Genomic DNA, 26,142 nt, shown 5'->3' on the forward strand with positions numbered 1-26,142 from the left:
AGGAAGGTGATGCCATGACATGCAAGTGAATTGGATTTAAGTGAGGAAGAGCTGTGCAAAGTCACCAACCTCATTTTCACCTCCGGAGCCACCTGGGTCCAGTGACCAGATATAGATCAGGACAACTAGAGATAGCTCAGGATGCAGTGGAGATCTTTGCTCATTTCAAGCTAAGGTTCTTAACAGTTGTCAGTTTGACTGAGGCAAAGCCTATTCAATGATTAAGACTTAATAATAAATGAAGTAAAAAATCGTCTCTTTAAAAAAAAATAGAGATTTGGGAGGGGAAGACCCTCAGGGTTTCTAGCCAAAACAGAAACAATTGCTATTTACATTAATTCTGAGCGAATCAGGGCCCAAACTGACCCGGGACCTATTATTGGCCAGTCAATGAGAGTCAGAGTGATTTGGCATTAAGGCTAGTCTTTAAAAAAAAGTTTCAGATTAAAAATTTACGTTCCCTTTGGGCAGAGCACCCATAGGTAAAGGTGTAATACCCTATGTAGACAGAAGGAAAGAAAAAGAAAAGGAAGAAAGAAATAGAGACACAGAGAGAGAGAGAGAGAAAAGAAGTTATGTGGATTGATGATCAAGTTGATGGGGTTATGGGACCTGAACCTTTAAAGGAAAAGACCATGTCTTTACCCACACTGGCATCTCACCTGAGGCATCAGGCCCATCCCAGTCTATCTAGATACTCAATAACCCTTTTCACTGCCCTTTAACTGTGGCTCTCTGAACCAGCCAAGACCACTTAACTCCTTTCATTGTCTGCACCTAGTCTACCCCAGGTTACTTGCCACTCCTTAATCCCATCTAGGACCTTTCCCTGTTGCCCCCAGACCACCCCAGTCTCACCCTGAACCCTTACATTTTGGGGTTCCCAGCACCCCAAACCACAACACAGTGAATAGAGTACTGAAACTGGAGTTAGGAAGACCTGAATTCAAACCCTGCCCAAGTGACCCTGGGCAAGTCACTTAACCTCTGCCTTCATTTCCTTAACCAGAGATAATAAATTCTTAAATGAGGATAATAATACCATCTACGTCCCAGGGTTGTTGTAAAGATAAAATGATGTAATATTTGTAAAGCACTATGCAAACCTTATAGCATTATATAAATACTAGTTTTATTATCTTTGTTGTAGCCCTCATGTTTCCAGTGCTGCTTCTGCTCATGGTCACCTCTTTATGTTGAAGTCTACTGTGAAGTGCAAAGATTTGGCATCACCTAACCAATGGAGGTGATTATTTAGATCTAAAATTCAATCCTTCCAAAGGGAGGACAAGGTGATAAAGTCTAGGAGGCTAGGATTTCTGATCTTCATTTTTCCATGTTCAGCCACACCTTTAAAGAGTTGTTACATTGGTCATGCTGTTTCTGCTTTACTTTTCCCCCCTCTTTTTAATGTTGCCAATATTAGGTTTCTTGCATCCTTATGATCAGGGTTAACTAGCTCTAAAGCCATTTAAGTGGTAGGCAGTCCTCTAGAAGACCTTTAGGACCTTACTACCAAGGGGTGGGGTATTGTCTGGTAGAAGCAATAGCTTAGTCCTCACCCCCATGGAAATTAAGCCTTAATTACCTTAATACCTTTCCTTAAAAGGTATTGAAATCCTATCTGAGACATGATTGGCTCAGGAAACAAAAGACTCAAGCTATTGCCTTTTTGGTACCTGAGTAATAATAGCTAACATTTACATAGCACCTTAAATTTATAATATATCATATATTATATGTATTAACTTTATATACAGTATGTGTATACACACACACATATTTGTTCAGTCATTTTCCATCATGTCCAACTCTTTGTAACCCCATTTGAGGCTTTCTTGGCAAAGATACTGGAGTTCTCTCATCACCTTCCTCTCTGCCTTTTCTGCAGGCTAAGATAAATTTCTATACCCAGTTGAGTGTGTATGTTATTCCTCTTTGAGCTAATTCTGATAAAAGTTCAGTCACTCTTTACTTCTCCCTCTTCCTCTCCACTGTAAAAGCTTTTTCTTGCCTCTTTTATGAGATAATTTACCTCGTTCTACCGTTCCCTTTCTCCAGTACATTCCTCTCACCCCTTAATTTTATTTTTTAGATATCATTCCTTCGTATTCAACTCACACCTGTGCCCTCTGTCTATATATGCACCTTCTAATTACCTTAATGAGAAAGGTCTTATGAGTTACAAATATCATCTTCCCATGTAAGAATGTATTTACAAAGTCCATTATGATTGCCCTTTCCTATTTACCTTTTTATGCTTGAGTCTTTTATTTGAAAGTCCAATTTTTTATTTAGCTCTGGTCTTTTCATCAAGAATGCTTGAAAGTCCTCTATCTCATTGAATGTTCATTTCAAAATATTTTTTAAAGGCCATATAGCAGAAAGTACCCAACTTGCAATCAGAACTGCATTTCCAGTTCCACCAATATGGTGTTGGACTAACCCATTTCTTCATCTCTAAAATTGAGATGATGCTCTTCCCACCAACCTCAAATATCTGGAAAAGAGGTACTCTGTAAACTTTAGAATTGTAGAAATGTGTTATTACTAACAAAATTTGCTAGAGATTTAATGTCAAGGGATAAATGAATAAACTACTATATCATTATCAGATTTGTGGCTTTCATCCTTAATTTGGTGGTATGATAATATGTTGCTATATTCTGTTATTTACAGGGCATAGATTTAAAGTAAAAGTTGTTCCAGAGTTACTTCCTTTGGTGTCTCTGATTTTCTACTTGACAGATTAAAAACTTCTTGAACTCCCCAGCCCCTAAATCTCCCCTGTGGCTAACCAGATAGTATTTGGGGTTAAATCAACTACCATTTAATGAATCTAATAGATACATTTGACACCTTTTCTAAAGTACCAGATAATCAAATTGAAAGCTAGAATGGACATTATAGGTCATCTGGTCCAAAAGCCTCACATTACAATGGAATCAGTAAATGAACATTTATTAAGTGCCTACTATGTATCTGGAACTATACACAAAGGAAGAGGCAAAACCTAGAGCAAAAACAAGATATGTAAGGAGGTCAGTAACCTGGACAATCTACCCTGGATACTTCGGGAGTCAGCTATATTTTTGTAGGAACAGTTTAGTAACAAAAGTCTTTTGTGACAAAAGAAACTTTAGTGCAATAAATCACTCATATGAAGTCATTCATCTAGTTTTCCAGTCTCAGAAACCCCTCCCCTTAAATTCTTCCCCAAGGTTCATTTCCCATTCTCATTTTTTAAAAAGTAATTTTTATTTTAGTTTTTAAATGAAAAGCAGAACTTTAAGATGTTATGCAGAGCAAAAACTATTTCCATGTCCTTGAAGCACATCATTCATTTCTGACATTCAGATGTTTGAACAGTACTACAATTTACCTAGTAGCTTAGGGCTGGTCAGTACTTTGTAGAAATTGATAGCTGTTTTTTAACAAGGATAAATTTTTAAAAATGGGAAACTCAATTTTGAACAACTTGTTTATTTCATAGTTCATAAAAAAAGTTTAAGGAAATTCAAGACAAAAATATGTACAAGACAAACAAAAAACGTTACTGAAAACTAGCTTTCATTTTTACAAGTGTGGAATTCAAACCCTATTGTGGAAATATATTTAAAGCATGAATTCTGATGTCATATAAGCATTAGCTTAAACCCATGCAGTCTAGTTTTTGTCTAAGAAAATGTATATTTGAACAATTTATAGTGGCCCAACTTTTTTTGATAGGGATAGCCAAAATTTTCAAGTAACTCATAATTTGAGTACTGAGTAAATCCCACTTCACAACGATCTACACTCATTCTGCATTTTTAAACCCTAGGTTATAGTCTTTCCTAACAAGATATTAATCTGGCGAGGCTTTTTTTTCCCCCACGTCCACACATAACAGCATCAATATTTATTTTTTCTTCTTCTTGTCTTCATGTTTTGGTAGTTATGTGGAGAGTTCTCTACAATTCACCCATCTCCTTCATCTGTGAGGAAGGAGGTAAAAAAGTTAACAAAATTTCTATATCATCAGAAATCAAATTCCTCTCATTTGCAATAATTTTATCTTGTGGGGATTAAAATTATCCAACCTACAATGAAAGAGACTGAGACAAAGCTCTGAGCCAATGGTACTTTATTAAAGGGTCCATGGTCCCCTCTAAGGAAGTGGACCTCAGATCTTCCAGGGCTCTATTTTTATGGGGTTAGCTATCTAGCCACTCAAGAATGGCTACACCAAATAAAGAATCATTCCACTGCTGACATATGATGCATAAGCAAAAAATGATCTGTCAGAAAGGTCTTGAGTTGGGTGAAGCAAAGACTATCTCCACTGACTAGGTGGTGATAAGATGGCCACAGAATGGTCACCTGCTTGTGTTGGTCAAAAAAGAATGGTCTGGAGGTACAAAAATAAATTGGAGGACTTTCCATGTAGTTGAGTCACCTCTGTCACACCGGGTTTGGTCACCATGATTAAAAAAAAAAAAAAAAGGGTAGAGGGCCTCTAGTTAACTTCCTATGATTAAGGAAGTGAACTTAAAATCTGCAGATCTGAAGCCAACTATATGGGAACTTATAATCATGACCTCCATGGAATCATATCAAATGGATTAAGAGTAGGAATCCTCAATGAGTCAACTTTCTCAATCTTAGTATTTATTGATATACTAACTATATGCAAAGGACTGCAGGAATCTGTATATTCCTTATCCATCAGGGTCTTGTAAAACTGTAGTGAACACTGAACAATTAATCAAGAAAATAGTTCAAGTCTACTAGCCATACAGAGTCTAGTCAAGTCATTTAAGCTCCTAAAGCCTTTATTTCCTCATCTGTAAAATGGATACAATAATACTTGTAAACGCCAACTCCCGGGGCTATTGTGAGAAAATGCTTCATAAACTACAAAGCATCACATAACTGTGACCTGTCTTTATATACAAACAAGTTGAACACAAATAAATTTGTTATAAATGTCCCCAAAGTAGAATAAGACAATCTAAAAAGTTCAGAAAAAGGAGCAATAACTTCCATCTATCATGATGCTGAAAGGCTTAAATATTAAAAGCAGCACTACAGCTGATGGTTGGAGGGTTTTTAATAAAGTAGCATAGACTTCTAGAATTTTTAGAGTTTGAATGAACCTTCTCAATTTACAGATAAGAAAACTGAAACCCACTTTTCAAAATTATCCAAATAATAACTGGGAAACAATGTATAATAGAAAGGATGTTGTTGCTGTTCAGTCATTTCAATTATGCCCAACTCTTCATGAACCCATTTGAAATTTTCTTGGCAAAGATACTGGAATGATTTGCCCTTTCCTTCTCCAGCTTATTTTACAGATGAGGAAACTGAGGCAAATAGGGTTAAATGACTTAGCCAGGGTCATACTGCTGGTAAGTGTCTGAGACCAGATTTGAACGTAGGTCTTCTTGACTCTAGGCCCAGCTATCCCTATGAACATAGGTAAGTCATATCACTTCTCTGGGCCTTAGTTTTCTTATCTGTGAAATGGTGGCAATACTATTTGAAGGAATCACTGGGCTATTTTAAATAAAGCACTTTGGAAACTTTTTGAAAACATGATCCCCTGTAGCTCTAAATCTGTGATCCCATGACCTTCCAATGATGCTATCAGTCAAATAGTATTTAGTGAAAAAAGATCATGCTTTACACATCTGTCTGGAATACCAGTCAGGAGGATTCAGGGAGCTGTGAGATCATGAGGCAAGTCACTTCACTTCAGTTTCCTCATCTGTAAAATGAGGATTTGGACCAGACAGCCTCTGAAGGGATGATCCCAGGATAATTAGGACCAGGAGACCAAATGTCTATGTCATCAGAAATCAAGTCCAATCCCAAGGAGGTGAAAAAAGTTTGCAAATAGTTTTGGAGATTTGTAATTAACAGCACACCATATAATAGCAAAAAAAGAATAATCATGATATAAATTAAGTCCACCTATTCCAAATATTACACCTCACTAGCTTAAAGCTAAACATAATTCACCTACATTGAGCTCATTAATTAGAACTCATTAAAGGGACACTGTTAAGAAACAGTATCTAGAGATGAAATGGATAGATGTTGCTTGATTAGGGAATGGATGACAACTGTGGCAAATTAATGTAATACTGTGCTGTAAGAAATTATTAGAATTTAGAGAAAGCTGAGGAAGGCTGTATAACATAAGAGATTGAAGAACAAAGTGAACAGACCCCACCCACCCAACCACCCAAACCATAAAAATACGAAGGAAAACAGTACAGAAAGACCAGAACTCCTATCAAGTCACTGATCAGTTGTGTAGAAAGAGGTATACGCCCTTAGATATGGGCAATGTGCTGACTTGTTTTGCTTAACTGTATACTTCTTTGCTACAAGGAAGGGGTCTGCTGGGGGGTAACATCAAGAAAGGACGGCAATGTATCTCTTTATAAACAAGCACAGTATTATGGACCTCCTACTTTAATGAGATCCCAGTACAATCGTACAACACTAGAACAGAATTCAATAAAAGGTATTCCTTTTGGGCTTTATGTAAGGGGATTTAGACAATGACATTATTCTCTCATTAGGCACAAACTCCTAGAATAGTATTCTAATGAGGCCATAATACAGTTGGAATCTGTTTGTACGTCTGGGACATTCTCTAATTTACCAAGAGGACATTGTTTAACAAATTATTCTACAAATTCATAGCATCGGAGATTTAGAGCTGGAAGGGACTGTGCAGGCCAACTAATCCGATGTCCGTTTCTTACAGATGAAGAAACTGAACAGAGATTCAGGTCCTCTGACTCCATATTCAGAGCCTCTATACCATGTTACTTGGCAGCTAGGTGGTGAAATGGGACAGAGAACTGGACCTTGAGTCAGGAAGAGCTCGGTTCAATCCTCACCTCAAACATTTACTGGCTATGTGACCATCAGCAAGTCACTTAACCTCTGTTTTCCTCAGTTTCCCCATCTGTAAAATGGGCATAACAACAGCATCTACTTCTTAGGGTTGTTGTGAGGGTAAAATGGCTTGTAAAATCCTTTGCAAACTGTAAAGTTCTACATAAATGCTATTGTTATTATTACTAATACTATTACTTTAAAATGAATTTCATTAAGGATCAACTTACCTCAGCTTTTTCATATTTTGTCTTCTTTTTCTTCCTGGATATAACCTAAATAGATGAAGATATTCTATAATTTTAGAAAACTGTTCAATATTTATTCAAATAAAAACTTACACATTAGCATAAAGAGCTATTAAAAAGTTCATAATTGAACAATTTCATATTTAATACAATTTTTTAAACAGCATAAGTAACAGACTAAGCTGACCTTTGAAAAATAAGGTAAATATCGAGGTAGAGAAAAATAGGAGCTGTTTTTAAGTTATAATTGCTTCTAGTAAAGGTCTAACTTTTAAAAATGAAACTTTAAAAACTGGGGACAGTCATGCTGAAAGTAAAAGTGAAAGCCCATTATCACAAACTCCACAGAATATCTAAATGCTTTTGTCGTATAAAAATGTAAAAGGGGTATAATACTAAAAACAACATTTTCAATCTGTAGGAGCCAATGCCCAACTCCTTTATGGTTTATGTATATATGTAAATATGAAAACATATGACTTAGAGAATTTACTTCACCTAGTTTTAATCACATAAGAATCTCTTTTCTCCTTTCCGTAAAGAAATGACTTAAGTGCAGGATCTGGGGTCAAAAGATCTGGGTTCGAATTCTACCTCAAGACACTTAATAGCTACATGACTTCAAGTTAATCAGTCTCTCTCACTCAGTTTCCTCACCTCTAAAATGGGGAAAATAGCACCAAACTCACAGGGTTATTGTGAGGATTAAATTTTATGTGACTCCCCCCTGCGAGCAATTATTATCATCACATAATAGTTTGGGCTTCTTATGGTGTTTCCTTACTTAGCCGTGGTAGATGATTTGGGAGTTTAGGATTGTCTGTTCTTGTTTTTCCTGTCTCATCGGTGGGAGAAGGGTATTTGTATTTGCAGCTTGAAGGCAAAACAAAATAAATGTGAAGAGTATGGTTATACTTCTCTTACAGCACACACAGCACAAAGTTTCTTTCTTACAGAAAGTGATTATCTCATAGCAAGGCCAGGAAAATGATTTCATATGAGATTAATTCATTGTTAAAGATTTACAATCAGATTGAGTATTGTTACTATGGTTACTCCACTAGAGTATGAAAATATCTTTATCCTAGAGAACCCTCTGAAATGATACTGAAATAATCCTTGGAACATTGGCATTTTATCTGTACGGCACTTACCAGCACAACAATTCCAGCAACAAGTGCCAGAACTACAACTACAATGACAGCAATAACACCAGCTGTTAGTCCTTGCATCGAAAATTCAGGTGCCTTTTCATCAAGGTAATAGATTAAAGTTTTAGAAGGATCCAAATCAAGGTTTTCACCTTCTATGTCAAGATTAATTTTACTGGAATAAAAGAGAGATTCGCCTTTTACCTATATTGGAAATGAAAAAAACAAAATTCAAAAAGTTTAGAAAGAACCACTGCCAAACATGACTGAGCTCTGGGGTCACCATCAATATCTTATCCCCAAATTGAATGATAAATAAAATTCCTTACATGTCTCCCACATGTTCCACTCCCCGAACTATGGGCTCTGAGGATAAGAGGAAGCATAAAAGAAGACAAAAGTATGCCCCCATACCCTTAAAAAATTCACAGATCTAACTGGAACCACAAAACATACCATGTAACTAGATAACAGATGATCAAGTACAAGATAGTAGAGTAAATTATGTATATACCCACATGCTGAATGATGTTGCCTGAGATTTCTCAGGGAAGGGTTGTTAAGAATTAATAAAGTCTGACATAGGTATCTGAAGGCTATAATAGAGGAGGAACAGATGGCATTACAGGTAGTGGAATGGCACTAGCAATACATGGAACATTTCCTTACTTTAAGCACCCATGGCTTTCTTTGATGTGGGAGGAAACGATAAAAAGATTGAATTGACTATATCAAAGGGATAATTCTGAAGAATGTAAAAATAGAGCCTGGAAAGGTAGCCAGAAGACCTTTAATACTAATTTGGCTGAATACAAATTAATCTCTTCCCCTTCCCTCTCTGAATAGTAGGGTTTTTGGCCAAAATAATGTTTCAGAATGACCTAGTCAATCATACTTACATCTTTCTCAAAATAATATGCCACATCAGCTATGTCCACATCATAAGTGCTTTTCTGGGTACTATTTTGCACCAGGTCAATAATGATAACATCATCCTCATACTGGAAAAAAAAAAGAGTAAACATCAAGTAAATCATTGTGCTCATCATCACATTTCTGTCATTGAATTCTGTGACTTCTGAATCATTTGTACAGTTGCTCTTTTCTACTAAGGTAGAAAATTAATAATTAACTATTGGACATTCAGAATTTTTGTGATATCTTTAAATATTCTACATATGGTTCTAAATGCTAAATATCAAATATTGTGCTAAAAACCTAAAAGAGAACTAAAATTAATAATAAAAACTTCTGTTATGAAAGAAAGTTTTTGCTACCACAATGAGAATTATTGACAGATAAACAGAAAGAAACCACTTTTTTGGACAAGTGATATGCCTTTCATTTTAAATTATCCTAAGTGTAGAATATGTAAAGTGCTGAAATGAAATGTAATCCAAATTCAGTCTCCTACTTGATGGCAAAGAAAGGAGTAAGATTATCTCTCCCAAATATCCTACAGTGTAGGATAAGGGATAGAGAGCTGAATATGGAGTCGTAAGACTTGGGCTCAAATCCTGTCTCAGATATTTATTACATTCAAGCATTTTTCAGTAACAGCCTAGAATGGATCATTTTGACTATACGACCCCCATGGATGGGAAGCTATAAAAATAATACTCTTAGGAAGAGGAGAAATTAATCTTTCTTTGGATACAGCATTAAAAAAAAAAACAACCTAAATTAGAATACATCGTTAGAAGACTATAGTGGTTACTGAGTACTCACAAAAAAAAATGTTATCTAGGGCCATGGTGTTAGGGGTATGTGTGTCAAGTTTCAAAGAGCTGCTAGATTTCCTGGAGAGGAAGCAGGGTGTTACAGAGACTAGGGGAGGGAAGTGATACTTAAAGAATATTTCTATGGGAAAGATGAGCAAGAAAAAGCAGTATCTCAAGTTTTCTGTCTCAGTGGTTATCCATATCATTAGTTCATGAAAATATTTATGTCTAATCAATTTGAACTGAGCTTTTTTTCCTGAATACATATTATATTTTTTAAAATCCAAGGAGATAAGAATCATTAAACTTGTAGATGTAAAGAATATATGGAAATCAAAGATAAAGAATACAGAATTCACAATAAAGTGCTTAACACAGATGGCAAGCCAGCTACAACTTAGTGAATGAGTTTTTCCAGAGTTACCAGAAACTAAGAGATAATAAGTGACTTGCCCATGGTCATACAGCTTTTAAGTGTCAGAGGAAAGATTTGAACCCATGTCCTCCTGTCTCCAAATCTAGTAGTTTATCCGTTGTACCCAGCTACATTACCATGTATTTGCTAAAACTAGCTAGCTCTTTCAGAGATGGTTTGCAACAGGAAGAAAATATATTACCAAAATTCTTTTGATGTATTTAGGGTTCAGTTGATAACGTTTCTGAAATTCCTGTTTGATGGCCCTGTAAGAATTAAAAATCTGTTATAAAACAACTATTCTATGATACATTACAAAAAGCACTATTGCTATTGATATAACCAGATAGTTATAGTTCTCCAAGACCAAAGTGTTTATAAAACTAACCAGTTAAAGATGCTATCTTTAATTTTTACAAGTATCATAAACAATCTATTATAAGAAATATTTGTCTCCCAAAACAGGAAAATGATAAATGTTGGAGAAGATGTGGGAAAATTGGAGCACTAATGCATTGTTGGTGGAGTTGTGAAATGATCCAACCATTTTGGAGAACAATTTGGAACTATGCCCAAAGGGCTATAAAAATGTGCATACCCTTTGACCCAGCAATAGCACTTCTGGGGCTATATCCCAGAGAGACCATACAAATGGGAAAAGGACCCACATGTACAAAAATATTTATAGCAGCTCTTTTTGTGGTGGCAAAGAATTGGAAATTGAGAGGATGCCCATCAATTGGAGAATGGCTGAACAAGTTGTGGTATATGAATGTAATGGAATACTATTGTGCTATAAGAAATGATGAACAGGCTGACTTCAGAAAAACCTGGAAAGACTTGTATGGTCTGATACTGAGTGAAGTGAGCAGAACCAGGAGAACATTGTACACAGCAACAGCCACATTGTGCGATGACTAATATTGATAGACTTAACCCTTCTCAGCAATACAAGGATCTAAGACATCTCCAAAGGCCTCATGATGGAAAATGCTATCCACATCCAAAGAAAGAACTATGGAGTTTGAATGCAAATTGAAGCATACTATTTGCTATTTTTTTTCTTCTGTTGTGTTTTGTTTCCTCTTTCTGGTGGTTCCTCCTATTGGTTCTAATTCTTACAACATCATTAATGTGAAAATATGTTTAATAAGAATGTATATGTATAGCCTATATCAGATTGTGCGCCATCTTGGGAAGGGAGGTAGGGGGAGAAAAATTTAAGACTCAAAAGCCTATGGAAGTGATTGTTGATAATTCAAAATAAATTCATAAAAAAAAAGAAAAAAAAGAAATATTTGTCTCCTATAGATAGAACATGACGGTCAAGGTTTTTAAACACCAACCCCAGTTGGTGTTTACCAGTTGGTAAATATCTTAAAGATGATTTAGTCCAAAGGCTTCATTTTACAAATAATTAGGCATTTTAATGAATGAATGAAAAGCCATTTACTTTAGCTCTTAAAAATATGCCAAGACACAGACTTTAATAAGACTTACTTTTCTAAAATAGTATTATTAAAAGGTTTTTCTCTTGTTTTGTGTCGCAGTTCAATGATGATCCAACTGTAATAAAAAAAATTAATTGAATTACTTCCTTATACTTTTTTAAACTTTCAGTTCTTAGTGAATACCACTAAAATTTTCCCAGCTCCAAATATAGTAACAGTACTATCAAAAGAGAGTAAGTTTCCTCTTTAATTAAACCAACAAATGAACCAAAATACTTAGAGATTAACTATCATATTTACCATCAAAGTTTTAGGTACAAATCAATGCTATTATAATTCACAGATAAGGAATTTATCTGAAGAGTATGAACATTAATAACAAAGGCAAACAAACTTACTATGTTCTTACTAGTTCACTGCATGATATTTCACTGTCCTTATCTGTTCTTCTTACTCCAGCTGTATTCACACACCAGCAAAGAGCAGTGCCATTACATTGTCGAGGTTTGAAGTGACCATGTCCATCACAATCGGGATCATATATTCCATCGTTATCCTGAATAGCCCCTTCTGGTTTCTTTCTCCGCCCACTCCTTGAATTAGTCATTTCTGCTTTCATCACCAAACATTTTGAAGCCACTTTGAGGAGGGGAAAGGTCATAGTCAAACTCAAAGGGTGGGTTTATGCTTCCCCCCAAAAATTCAAAATCAAATAATATTCATTAAGAGCCTACGCTGATCAAAAGTTAATAAAGACAAGAATTCATAATCACTGAATCCAAGAAAAAATAAATGCCCAAGACAGGCAGCACGATACAAAAAAGAGAAGAGTGAACTAGGAATCATAAGGCAGGGATCTGCCACTTATTACATGTATGGCATGCAAGTCAAGGCTCTGTTTCCTCATATTTAATGAGGGGCAAGTCTTTCTCGGGGTCCAAATTCCTTACATCAGAAATAAAAAAAAAACAAATTTCTTACATGAGTTATATCGTTTACTTTGAAGAGTGTTTTTATTTTTACTCTCCTTTGACCCATTAGAGAATGACAAACAACACTGCCTTAAATTTTCATTCTAGAAAAAGTCATATTACCTATAAAAGTAAAAATTCACTTCTCACATTCTACAAAAAGCCACTTTACCTATAAATGTGGCTAGATGCTTTTTCTTTAAAAGCAGTTTTTAAAAACTGAGCTGAAGTGTCCCAGCATAAAGACAAGTAATGTACTTCTGAGCAAATATTCTGACACGCTGAATTGTTAATTTACAAATGGTCTATACTACATTTCACTAACCAAATTAGTATACCAAAATAAAGTTAATGCCAGAAAATTAGACTAAACTCACGTTGTGAACATTGGACCACATTTGGTGAACCAATAGCCTGACATTGGCATTTACCAGGTGATATTTCAGTGCAGTTTGTTAACTTGTTTGTTTCACAGTAACAAGCTAGAAAAGAGGAAAAAAAATTTGAAATCTGTTATCTTCCAATTAATGCTGGAACAACAAAATAATACTCCCCTCAAAGACAATTCTAGTGCTCCAGTTAGAGTTTCTGGGAATTCTACCCAAGTGCCCAGTACATCACAGCTTTAAATGACAAGAAAAATTGGTTCCAGAATTTTCTTCTGACTTGTTTGGACAATAGGTCAATTCATTGATTCCCATTTCAACTTTTTTTTTGTTTGTTTGTTTTGGCAGTGGGGGTTAAGTGACTTGCCCAGGGTCACACAGCTAGTTTATGTGTCTGAGGCTAGATTTGAACTCAGGTCCTCCTGAATCCAAGGCCAGTGCTCTATCCACTGCACCACCTAGCGCCCCCCCCCCTCCCAATTTCAGTTTTTATGCTCAAACTTTCCATCTCCTTAAACATAACCAACCTTTACAAAACAAGTTACCCACTCTGGAAGGAAAGCTTTCTATTCTTGACCCATCTTCTTGTTTCCATTTGAGACCCATGGAACCCAAATAATTTCTTTCTTCCCTTCAGAACCCACCCCTCCAGTCCAAAAATTATTTGATTCATTAATGAAACGGCAAATGGTCTCTGACAAAATAGACTTTCCATCCCGAAGTCAGCCACCAAATATTTATGAAGCACGTACTATGTGGCAGGGGCTGTGCGAGGAGCCAGGGACATAAAGAAAGGCAAAAACATAATAGAATGAAAATTAAAAACCCAACCTGCTCTCAAGAAGAGGGAGGCAGGAGATGGGAGACAGACAAATGGGAGGTAAATCCACACACTTGGAATAAGTGAGACGGAAAAGGTTCCTTAATCTATTTGCAACTAGAGCAAAAATTATTGCAGTCCATCTACTGAATTAGAGCTAGCTGAAAACTGTCTTCTCGGAGGAGTGGAGCATCCAACTACATTTAAAGGAAATCATCATTTGCTTTTCCAATAACAGGAAACTAATTTAAAGTCTTTTGGTCTCAGAAGAAAACAAAGAAGATGGGTCAAGATTAGAAAGCTTTCCTTCCAGACGCGTGACTGGTTTCCAGCTCCCTGAGGGAGCAGATGTACAGCAGGGGGAAGGGAGGGGCCGTCTGGAGGGTGCAGGTGCACCGCGGGCGGGCACCTGGAGGAGCGCTCCACGGCAGTCACCTGTCGCGCAGTTCCTCGGCCCACATCCGGGCCTCAGCACAGGTAGGCAGCCTCCCGGGGGGCGGGGGTGGGGCCCCGGCCCAGCCAGGGCCACTGACCAGTTCCCGTTCTCCCCAGCTTCCCCAAGGCAGCTCCCTTCGCTCGCCGAAGTAGCCAGAGCCCGGAAGAAGGAGAGGGGCGCCATTGTGTGGAAAGGACGAAGAGGGAATGGAAAGGGACAAGGAGGGAAAAGACAGGACGGGGTTGGACGGTGGAGGGGGCGACCCGACGCACACCCCCGAGGTCCCGCCAAAGATCACCACGCAGGGCCTCTCCATAACCCGGTAATCTTTCCCGGGCCGCCCCCCCCATCCTCCCGAGACTGGTCCCCTCTTTAGGCCCTACCCCCAACCCGCCCTAGTTCACTCCAGAGGAACGAGTGTGGCGGGGGTCTCCGAGACGAAGCTCAGCGCCGCCCCCTTCCCCGGCGGACAAAGACGGTCGCGGGGACGCTGGGGCTCGGGCTGGCCACCCTCCGCCGCCGCCTCCCCACTCCGGGTCCTCGGGTCCCTAAGTGCCGTGTCCGCCCGATGCCATCGTCCATCCCTCTCTCTCTCCGTGGCCTCTCGGGTCTCCCCGACGGCGCCTCCAGCACGCCCGGCCGCCCCCCGCCCCAGCATCCTATTCTCGGCAGCCCCCGCCCCCCCACCCCGACTCACCTTGCTCAGCCGAGCTCAGCGCCACGACCGTGGCCGCGAGCAGCAGCCCGAGCGCGAGAGCCCGGGGGAGAGCCATGGAGAGCGCGCCGGAGGGAGCGAAGGGGCACGGGGGCGCGGGGCTCCTCCGGCTCGTCGGACGCACGCGAGGACCCTCGAGGGCTCGGGCCGGGGGAGCGGAAGGGTCTCGGGCCCCTCGGGACTGGGAGGGGCGAGGAGGGAAGGTCACCTGGCCCCGGGCGCGAAAACGACCCGCAGGTGAGCGCGACTGCGGACGGACAGAGCGAGTGTGGGGCGGGTGTCTGGTGCCGCACCACGACCAGCCCGACCGCCCTCGTCTCCGCCTCTCCCCGAACCCCTCCCTCAGGGCTGTGGGCCCCTGCCCCCCACCCCCACCTGCCCGACCGGTTCCCCGGGTAGAGTCACTGGCCGCCTTCTCCTCCTCCTCCCCTTCGCGGAGGAGGGGGGGAGCAGAGTCCCTCCCTTCGTGTCCCCTCCCCTGGCGCCCGCGGCGCTAGCAGCATTTGAGGCCCCGCCCCCTTCCTCTTTCCCTTCCCTGGGCGTCCTCAGGTGTGGTATCTGGTCACTTCTCGCTAAGCCACCCGCGGACCCGCCGGCTCCCCCTTCACCCCTCCCCCCCGAAGCCCCCGCCACCTCCCCGCTTCCGTTCCTTCGAGTCTGCCCCGCTGGGGGAAGGCGATAAGGGAAGGGAGAGAGTGGCGAGGGGCGCCCGGTGACACCCTCCAGGCACCTGGGCTCCTTCGTCCCGCCCTAGTTAGAACAGGATGCGGGGGAGGAGGGAGAAGAGGCCCGGGGGGACGAGTCCGGGAGGACGGGGTGGGCAGGGTCCAACAGGGAAGGGGAAGGCGAGCCCCAGACAAAGGGGACCAAAGTGGAGGGAAGGCCTCTGCCAGGGCGGCCCGCGGCGGCCTGGGTCCCGCCCGCTACCCCCATCTCCCCAAGCCATTTAGGTTGAGTCCCTTGAACTATAAACTTGAGGGCCCAAGAAAAAAAGCTTGGCTTCAGAGGTGGGTCAGTGAGGAAGCAGATGTCCCAGGTAGTTCTCTGTAGCTGCAGTTGATGACCCAGGTAATTTACTCCGAGCTTTGGCAGAAAGCGGTGATGTTTGGACAAAGCTAAGTTCCAAGGACCGAGTTTTTTTTAGCTTTTCCTTTTCCGTTTACCTGCCAAATGGCAGGCTGGCATGTTAACGAATTCCTGCATTTTTTCCTTTTCCAAAGTAGGAATAAAAGGATTAATATAGATTCAGGAGAGTTAGGACAAATCTTCCAAAGCCTTTGAGTTGGAGTTTTAAATATCTTCAAGGAAATGAAAACAAAAGAATCCTCAAGGTCTCAAAGGGCTCAATTTCTTATAACAGTTTCCTTGTCTTCAGGTTCTTTTCTTTACCTGGGAACCTAATTAAGTGATATTCTTAATCTTTAAGAAAGTATTACAAATATACAAAAATAAAATGAAAAATCATTTTTTAAAAATCTGTTAGGGCTAGTTTTTTTTATGTCTACAGTAAATGTGTTTTCTACGACTACATTTGAAAAAATTTATGGATGTTGATTTATAATTTGAATTTTTACGAGGAAATACGAACAGGTGCCAAATTTAAATATAGAACCAGAGAATCCTAGATATGGAAGGACCCTTATAGAAATAATTTTAATCTAGTTCAGTCTTCTCATTTTACTGGTAATGAAACTGAGGACCAGACAGGTTGTAACTTAATCAGCCTCACAAAAGAAACTCAAGGACTGCCATTTTTTTTATCTTTAATTCTGAATAATTGAGAGATGACTTTATTTTTTCCAATAGAGCTACTTTAAGACCTTGATTTTTTTCCCAGTAGTTTAGTCAACTGAATAATTTGTTATTTAAATCTAATTTCTGAGTACGACATGTTGAAATATAAATTTTTTTAATTAAACATATAGTATGGTCTTTTTGTTAATGGTACAATTGTTGAGGAAGTTGAGTACAGTAAAGGATAAAACTCAAACATACTTTTTGCCAAAAGTAGTTTAACTTTCAATATCTGTTCATTATTATATTTTTACTCTGAATTATTCAATGATTAATCCTAAATTTACAAATCAAGGAAGGACTTAATCTTATAACAGCTTTTTATTGCACTTTCTGTTATCTATTGTGAGGTGAATCAAGTCAACATGATTATCAAATGTTGTCATAGTGTATCACAGTAATCTTTGACCCATAATTTGTTTCCCTAGTATTGTTTATTCTTTACTGCTCTCAAAACTTTTCCAAATTTAATCGATACTACCCAATTTTTTTCCCATTTTAAAGTGTTTTGATTGTACATCCTCAAACCCTATTTCTGTCATTTTTGTGTACAGTCAGTTTTTTACAGGTAATTTCTCAATTTTAACTATTAGAGTATCTAGTATTAATATTAATTAGTTGATGTAATACATTAGTATGGTGACGTTAAATAACGTATCCAAATCTTCTGGATAGATATCTTCAGTATAGCTGTTAGGAAACAAAATAAAGAGCTCCCTTCAGTGGATTTAGATCTCTGATTTTCTTGATATGGGTGCTCCAGCCAGCACTACTTATTCATGCCTTATTCTGCTTTATTCTTGTCCTAAGCCTTCCACAAATCTACCAGTGTGCTAGAAGATATTGTCAAAAAGCCCACACTAAAACTAAATATTTACTTTCATTTCTTTGGCTACCACTCACTCAACTCCTGGAAACTTGACTTCCAACTCTCTTCTCCACTGAAATTTTCCTTTCTAAGGTTACCAGTTACCTCTTACTAAATCTAGTAGCTTTTTCTCAGTCCTCATTCTCTTTGATTTGATTTTTTTTTTTTTTTTTTTTTGCAGCATTTAACACCTTTGACCACTTTCTTGATACTCGAGATCTCCTCTCTCTCCCAGGGCACTTTATTTCCTTATTCTCTTCCTACCTGTGTGATCCTCCCCTCCATTAGTTCACCTTCCTCCTTCTGCCCTTTAATTGTCAGTCAAGGTTCTCTCTCCTTTTGCTCTCTTTAGACAATTTTATCCACTCAAATATTTTAATTCTTACCTCTAAATGGATGACTCCCAAATTCATAAACAGCACTAATCATGCCCCTAAACTCCATTCCCACATTTCCGAAACTGTACTGGACATCTCCACCTGAATTTCCTGTTTCCCCCTCAAACTTAACATGTCCAAAACTAAACTCATTATCTTTTCTGCTAACACCTGCCCCTCTGCCCAAGTTTCCTATTTCTTTTATGAAATTATTCACTATCTTCCCTGTCAACAAGGCTTCATATCAAGACATCTTTGACTCTTCTTTACCACATTATGTCTAATCCGTTGCTAAATTCGTATCTCCACTATCCATTCCCTTCTCTTTACAGTTAATTCTGTACTAGTATAATAGTCTCCTAACTGAACTCTTTGCCTCTATTCTCTTCCCTTTCCATTCTTCACATAGTTGCCAGTTTCATTTTACTAACATATACATCTGACCATGTCACTCTCTTGCTAACACAAATACCTTTTAGTTCTCTTACTTATAAATTCAAACTTGTTACTTATAAATTCAAACAATTTGGCCCCAACCTGCCTTTCAAATTTTAGTTCATACTATTCCTCTTTTCCTATTTGAAAAGCATGATGAATGAATTAAAAGGCATTATTAAGCACTTACTATATGTCAGATCCAATGTCAAGCCAAAGACAGGATTTCTGTCCTTAAGGAGCTTACGTTCTAATAAAGAAAGACAACCATATAGGGGAATGGTGACTAGGGAAAGGTATTGTGTTCTGGGAAGGCAGAAAAGGGGAGAATTAGGTATACCAGAATTAGGTGGTAGAAAAAGATGGTGAGATGGATTCAGAGAATAATTGGATAGGATGTAAAGCTAAAGCATGGTTTTATATCCAGGACTAGCCAGTAGATATAGTGTACTAATAGATAGTTGTTCCATAATTTGATCCTGAACTTTCTCACATCTGTTTATTCATATAAAATACCCCCCCATATCTTCAGTGTATGCTATATGCCTAAAGAAAAATACGAGTTAAAAACCCTAGTTCAAATGTTCCTTCCTAAAAACTTACTCAAGATTGCACAGCTGGTATGAGAAAGAAGCTGTATTTGAACTCATGTCTTCCTGTCCTGCTACTAGTTCTCTATCTACCATACAATACCATGCCTCTGATCCCAAAAAGGGTGTCCCAAAAGTCTTCAGTTTTAAGCCTTAGTAGCCAAAAACTGCACTAAGATTTTTAGGACACTATTTTCTGCCTTAAATTATCTATAATCAGTTCACCTCCATTTTGATTTTCACCATGGTAGTAAAATATTCTTCATCTTACATTTGTGTGGCAATTTCTCTCCCTAAATAAAATGCTCTGCATTACTCCTTATTAGTGCAGAACTCTGGCAATAGACACTTGTAGAGATGCAAAGTTTAATTAAGACAGCAACTCTGCATAGAATTGATGATAGTTGTAAAGTGCTTTGTAATTTTTAAAAAAGTATTATATGCATGCTGATTATTATTTGTTATAGGAAAGGGTTTTTATGAAAGAAGTTAGTAGGTAGTAGCACATGAAAAAAGAAGTATCCATAAAACATTTAAAAATATATAGAACGAAAAAAGTCCAAAAGTGGACAATTTTGTTACTATTTTGTTAAATTCACTATATGCTTTTTAAAAACAAAGGGTTTGGAAAAGCACAGTGGGGAGATGGTAGAGAAAAGGCAGTGACTTGCCTGAACTGTCTTCAAACACCTTTAAATAATGCCATAAAACAATTTCTAGAGTGGCAAAACCCACAAAAGGATGGGGTGAAATAATTTTCCAGCCAAAGATAACTTAGAAGGTTGGCAGGAAAAGTCTGTTGTACCTCGCTAAAAGAGGAGCACAGTCTAGGCCATGCCAGCATAGACCAGACCCCAGAAAACCAGGAGCAGGCTTTGGGAGTTACTGAATTAGCAGTGGTGGCAGCTGCCTCTGGAGCTCTAAACCGATAGATTGTAAGGGGATTGATCAGAAGCTGATCAGAAGGAGATTACAGAGGTCTCTTTGCTGGCACTGGGGGACAGGACTCTGTTGCTTTGCCCATACTCAAATCTGAGTCATAGTCTTCGGTAGCAGTCCCAGGATCAGGAAGAGTACTAGCACATATGAGTTTGCAACCACAGTGGAGTGGGGACCCTCATTATAGTTCCAGGGCAGAAAATAGTTCTTGTGGTCAGTCACAGACTAGAGCCCAGGCCAGGAGAGGAGTAAACACATCTCTCCTTAGATCATACCACCTTGGAAGAACTGAAAATTTACAGGTCCCTAAGAAATATCTCTGAAAACAGCTGCACAAAACCCCTGAAACTTGGGTGTGTCCTCCACCCTAGAAGCAGAGCCCCACTTTAGAAAAGAGTTAAAAGTCAAGAAATAGGTTGGGACAATGAGCAAACAACAGAAAAAAAAAAATTCTGACCATAGAAAGTTACTATGGTGACAAGAAACATCAAAACTTATACTCAGAAGAAGATAACAAAGTCAAAGCTCCTACATCCAAAGCCTCCAAGAAAAATATGAATTGGTCTCAGGCCATGAAAGAGCTGAAAAAAGATTTTGAAAACCAAGTAAGAGAAGTAGAAGAAAAATTGGAAAGAGAAATGAGAGTGATGCAAGAAAATCATGAAAAAAGAGTCAATACGTTGGTAAAGGGGACACACACACAAAAAAAATGCTGAAGAAAATAACACCTTAAAAAACAAAATAGGGGCAGCTAGGTGGCGCAGTGGATAGAGCACTGGACCTGGATTCAGGAGGACCTGAGTTCAAATCTGGCTTCAGACACATAACACTTACTAGCTGTGTGACCCTAAGCAAGTCACTTAACCTCATTGCCTAACCAAAAAAAAAAATAGGCCAAATGGTGAAAGAGGTACAAAAAGCCAATGAGGAGAAGAATGCCTTGAAAAGCAGAATTGGTCAAGTGGAAAAAGAAGCATAAAAATTTGCTGAATTAAAAAAGCTCCTTAAAAAGTAGAACTGGCCAAATGGAAAAGGAGGTACAAAAGCTAACTGAAAAAAATAATTCCTTAAAAATTAGAATTGAGTAAATAGAAGCTAATGACTCTTTGAGAAATCAAGAAATTATAAAGCAAAACCAAAAGAATGAAAAAATAGAAGACGTGAAATATCTCATTGGAAAAACAACTGAACTGGAAAATAGATCCAGGAGAAATTATTTAAAAATCATTGGACTACCTGAAAGCCATGATCAAAAAAAGAACCTAGACATCATCTTTCAAGAAATTATCAAGGAAAACTTCCCTGATATTCTAGAACCAGAGGATAAAATAGAAATGGAAAGAATCCACCAACACCTGAAAGAGATCCCAAAATGAAAACTCCTAGGAATATTATAGCCAAATTCCAGAGCTCCCAGGTCAAGGAGAAAATATTGCAAGCAGCCAGAAAGAAACAATTCAAGTATTGTGGAAACGCAATCAGGTAACACAAGATTTAGCAGCTTCTACGTTAAGGGATTGAAGGGCTTGGAATATGATATTCCAGAGGTCAAAGGAGATAGGATTACAGCCAAGAATCACCTACGCAGCAAAACTGAGTATAATTTTTCAGGGGAAAAAATGGTTATTCAGTGAAATAGAGGACTTTTAGGGCAGCTAGGTGGCACAGTGGATAGAGCAATGACCCTGGAGTCAGGAGGACTTGAGTTCAAATGTGACCTCAGACACATAATACTCACTAACTGTGTGACACTGGGCAAGTCACTTAACCCCAATTGCCTCACCAAAAAAAAATTAAATTAAATTTAAAAAAAAGAGGACTTTCAAGCGTTCTTGATGAAGAGACTAGAGTGTAATAGAAAATTTGACTTTTCAACTACAAGACTCAAGAGAAGCATAGATAATAAGTAGGTAAGGGACGGCATAAGGGACATAATAAAGTTAAACTGTTTACATTCCTACATGGGAAGATGGTACTTGTAACTCATAAAAACTTTCTCATTATTAGGGCAGTTAGAACAAGTATATATAGAGAGAGGGCACAGGTATGAGTTGAATATGAAGGGATGATATCTAACAAAATAAAAATAAGGGGTGAGACAGAGGAAACAAGTCAGTATGCCAAATCAGTGTATGCACTAATACTCAATGACTTGAAGATGAAACTAGAAAGAGACTAACAAAGACAAAAAATGGAATAAATTTGCCAATATTACTTTAATGGCTTACTTTTATCACCAGTGACAGTGGATTCATCACATTCAGACCAATCAATATGCAACATGCTGTGTGAGAAAGTGCAAATGTTGGGGGCAGCTAGATGGTGCCGTGGATAGAGCACCGGCCCTGGAGTCAGGAGGACCTGAGTTCAAATCCGTTCTCAGACACCTAACCCTTACTAGCTGTGTGACTCTGGGCAAGTCACTTAACCCCCAATTGCCTCACCAAAAAAAAAAAAAAGGTGTAAATATCATTCAGGAAGATGAAGTCAGGAAGAGTGGCTGGATCATACCAAATACAGAGGAGGTCTTTCTTGGAGGCGATCTAATTTTAAAACTATTGATGGATCAATTTAAAAGACATCTTAGGATTAGAAAGACACTAAATGATTAGAGAAAATACAGATGATAACAATACATTTAAAAGGCAATTGAAAAAACTTCAACAAATGTGCATTTTTTTATTTCTAAAATATTTATAAGAATGATCTACACATATATCAAGGATGTCCTTGATGAAGGTATGACTAGTGAGCAAGCTAATTTTATAAGCTATTTTCTAGGACATATTACATTTTTACAGTTATACAATTCCTCTGTGTTTGTGGATTACAAAAAATAAACAAATTTGTTAGAGTAAAATGCAGGTTTAAAGGCTGTCTTCAAGTAAAGTGACTCACAAATATATGAAGATTACTCAAGATTCCTTGGTAGATGCAACTGCAGAGATAACTGTTCATCAATCCTTTGACTCAGTATTGAGTCATAAGAGACACAGACTCAGCAACAGTGTTTGATATTCTTCTTGAGGACACCATGTAGAGTCCAAATGGAATATCTGAGATTCCCAATAGATGTCAAAGTTCTTTACGTATTTCATGAAGTTTGCAGATGACATTGTGCTAATTGCTAGCCTCAACAAAAATGGAATTTTTTTTAAGTGCTACTTTAATAATACTTTCTGGTATGGAGATGCCCCTGGGTTTTCAAAGGCTATGCCTATGGAGTACAAATTTGGGGAGGTTCTACCAAATGGGAAAGGCTTCAAGTATGGGTCTAGTGATGTACATCTGAACTAGCTTAGCTACGTTTGGAAAGGCTCATTACTAAGTTGGCTGTGAGGTGATTAATGTCTCAGCCATAGAAAGTATCAAAGACTGTCTACTAAATTATAAAGGGATTGTAATCTTCTTTATAGGAAGGAGTTACCTATACCAGGGACATTATAGATCCGTAAAGTATTGACGTATATGAGGCGAGGGCAAGAAGGGCAAACCGAGTATGTAAAGGAGTGTCTAATAATAATAATAATAACAATAGCTAGGATTTGTAGGGTGCTTTAAGTTTTGCAGAATGCTTTATTTATGTTATCTAATTTGATCCTCACAACAACCCTTGAAGACAAGTATGATTTATTGTCCCCATTTTACAGAGGAAGAAACTGAGAGATATGGAGAGGTTCAATGACTTTCCCATGGCCAAACAGCTAGCCAGTAAGTATCTGAGGCAGAATTCAAACTCTTATCTTCCTGACTTCAAGTCCTATACTCAATCTGTTCTGTGGAAGGATGATTAAACTTGTTCTGCTTGACCTAACTAGTCAAAACTAGCAATAGTAGGTAGTCAGGCAGTTTTCAAGTCAACATTCTAAAACTTAGAATTTTTCAAAACTGGAATAGGACACCATGAAAGTTAATTCCTCATCTCTGAATGTCTACAAGTGAAGGTTGGATAACCATTTGTCATGGATGTTTTAGAATTTCTGTTCAGAACTGATCCAACCATTCTAGAGAGCAATTTGGAACTATGTCCAAAGGCAATCAAACAGCATTTGATCCAGCAATACCACTACTAGTGATCTCCTAAAGAGATCATAAAAAAGGGAAAAGGACCCACATGTACAAAAATATTTTTAGCAATATTTTCTTTTTGTGGTGGCAAAGAAATGGAAATAAAGGAAATGCCCATCAGTTGGGAAATGGCTGAACAAGCTGTGGTATATGAATGTGTGAATATATGGCAGATTTCCGAAAAACCTGGAAAGACTTAGATGAACTGATACTGAATGAAGTGAGCAGAACCAGGAGAACATTGTACACAGTAACAACAACATTGTGTGATGATCAACTGTGATAGACTTAGCTCTTCTCAGCACAACAGTGTTCTAAAGACAATTCCAGAAAATTCATGATGGAAAATGCTATCCAAATCCAGAGAAAGAACTATGGAGTTTGGATGCAGACCAAAGCATACTCTTTTTACTCTTTTTTTCTTCATAGTTTTCCTCTTTTGATCTGTTTCTTCTTTTACAACATGAATAACGTGGAAATATGTTTAACATGATTGCACGTGTATAACCTATACAGATTGCTTGCCATCTTGGGAATGAAGGAAGAGAGGGGGAACATTTGGAACTCAAAATCTTATAAAAAAATCAATGTTGAAAACTATCTTTATATGTAATTGGAAAAAATAAAATTCTATTAAAAAAAAGAATTTCTGTTCAGATATGATCCCTAACATCCTTGAGATTAAATGAGATATTGTATGTAAAGAGCTTTGCAAATCTTAAACCACTATATACATTATATATCATTCTGATTGGGTTCACTATACACACACAAACATTTTTTAAGTTTTAAATTTTTATTACTATATTTTGTTTTTACATCATCTTCATTTCTGAATAATTCCCTTCCCTCTTCCCTACCTAGTAAGCCATCACTTATGAGAAAGAAAAGTTGGAGGGAAGGAGTAGGAGGAGGGAAACCAACCTAATCAACATTTCACTGAGTCTGATAGTATGTGGGTTGTTTGACATCTATAGTCTGCCATCTTTGCAAAGAAGGGAGGGAGGTACATTTTTTCAATTCTACTATAATTATAATTTCACAACATTCAATTTAGATTTTTTTTCTTTACATTTACAGTATTTTAGTCATATATATTGTTTTCTAAGCTCTGCATCAATTCATATAAGCCTTCCTATGGTTTTCTGTAATCTTCATATTCATTGTTTCTCAGTCATATTCTGTTGTGTTTATGTGTCACAATTTGTTTACCCATTCGCCCATTGATGGTCATTTACTTTAATTTCAGTTCTTTGCTACCACAGAAAGTCCTGCTATGAATATTTTTGTGTTTTTGGGAACTTTTTGTCCTTGACCTCCTTGAGGAATATGCTAACAGCAGTATTTTGGTTTAAAGGGTATGGGTATTTTAGTCACTTTCTTAGATTAATTCCAAATTGTTTTCCAGAATTATTGGACCAATATATAGCACCAACATTGCATTATTAGGCTTGTCTCTATAATTCCTCCAACATTAATTATTCCCATCTTTGCTTTTCATCATGAAAATGCTTTTTCATCTTTCTGGGTGTGATGTGAAATCTTAGAGTTGCTTTGATTTGCATTTCTCTTATTAGTGATTTGGATCATCTTTCATATAGTTGCTAATAGAGTCAAATTCTTCTTTTAATAATTGTTGATATTCTTTAACTCCTTATCCCTTAGGGGATCCACTATAAATGTATGTTTTCTAATATCCACTGGACCCTCTAACTTCAAATTGCTAAGCAGCCAACCTTTCGTTGTGTCATTGTTTCTCTCACTTTCCCTGGTAATGGCTGTTTCAAATTTCCTTTTTCCTCCTTATGCCTCTGACTCCACTGCATTCCCATTTCCTGCTTCTATTCAGCAGATGACTTT

At 38.1% G+C, this 26,142-nt stretch overlaps 1 protein-coding gene and 1 long non-coding RNA gene across 2 annotated transcripts in view; one reads left to right on the plus strand and one right to left on the minus strand.

Moving 5' to 3' along the window:
- Nucleotides 1–3,914: 3,914 nt before the first annotated feature.
- EPCAM (epithelial cell adhesion molecule) lies at nucleotides 3,915–15,299 on the minus strand. Its single transcript, XM_027865032.1, has 9 exons — nucleotides 15,194–15,299; nucleotides 13,232–13,336; nucleotides 12,282–12,522; nucleotides 11,933–11,998; nucleotides 10,635–10,698; nucleotides 9,196–9,297; nucleotides 8,300–8,500; nucleotides 7,128–7,172; nucleotides 3,915–3,977 (listed from the first exon to the last, which is right to left on the minus strand). The coding sequence occupies exons 1-9, from the start codon at nucleotides 15,267–15,269 to the stop codon at nucleotides 3,954–3,956; spliced, it is 924 nt and encodes a 307-aa protein (XP_027720833.1). The 5' UTR covers nucleotides 15,270–15,299; the 3' UTR covers nucleotides 3,915–3,953.
- LOC114045186 overlaps nucleotides 14,486–26,142 on the plus strand; it is a 57,071-nt gene continuing 45,414 nt past the window's right edge. The window contains exon 1 of the long non-coding RNA XR_003569348.1: nucleotides 14,486–14,537. This is a non-coding gene — a long non-coding RNA (uncharacterized LOC114045186). The remainder of the gene's footprint in view (nucleotides 14,538–26,142) is intronic.

Source organism: Vombatus ursinus, unplaced genomic scaffold (assembly GCF_900497805.2).
Source record: "Vombatus ursinus unplaced genomic scaffold, bare-nosed wombat genome assembly UNPS02014778.1, whole genome shotgun sequence".
Lineage (NCBI taxonomy): Eukaryota > Metazoa > Chordata > Mammalia > Diprotodontia > Vombatidae > Vombatus > Vombatus ursinus.

Excerpts from the sequence above, each read along its gene's own strand:
- EPCAM (XM_027865032.1), bottom strand. The coding sequence starts at position 15,269 with ATGGCTCTCCCCCGGGCTCTCGCGCTCGGGCTGCTGCTCGCGGCCACG. Across the intron at positions 12,523-13,231 it reads TGTGGTCCAATGTTCACAAC|TGGCTTCAAAATGTTTGGTG; the intron begins GTGAGTTTAGTC and ends CCCTCCTCAAAG. Across the intron at positions 8,501-9,195 it reads CATATTATTTTGAGAAAGAT|GTAAAAGGCGAATCTCTCTT; the intron begins GTAAGTATGATT and ends TTTCCAATATAG.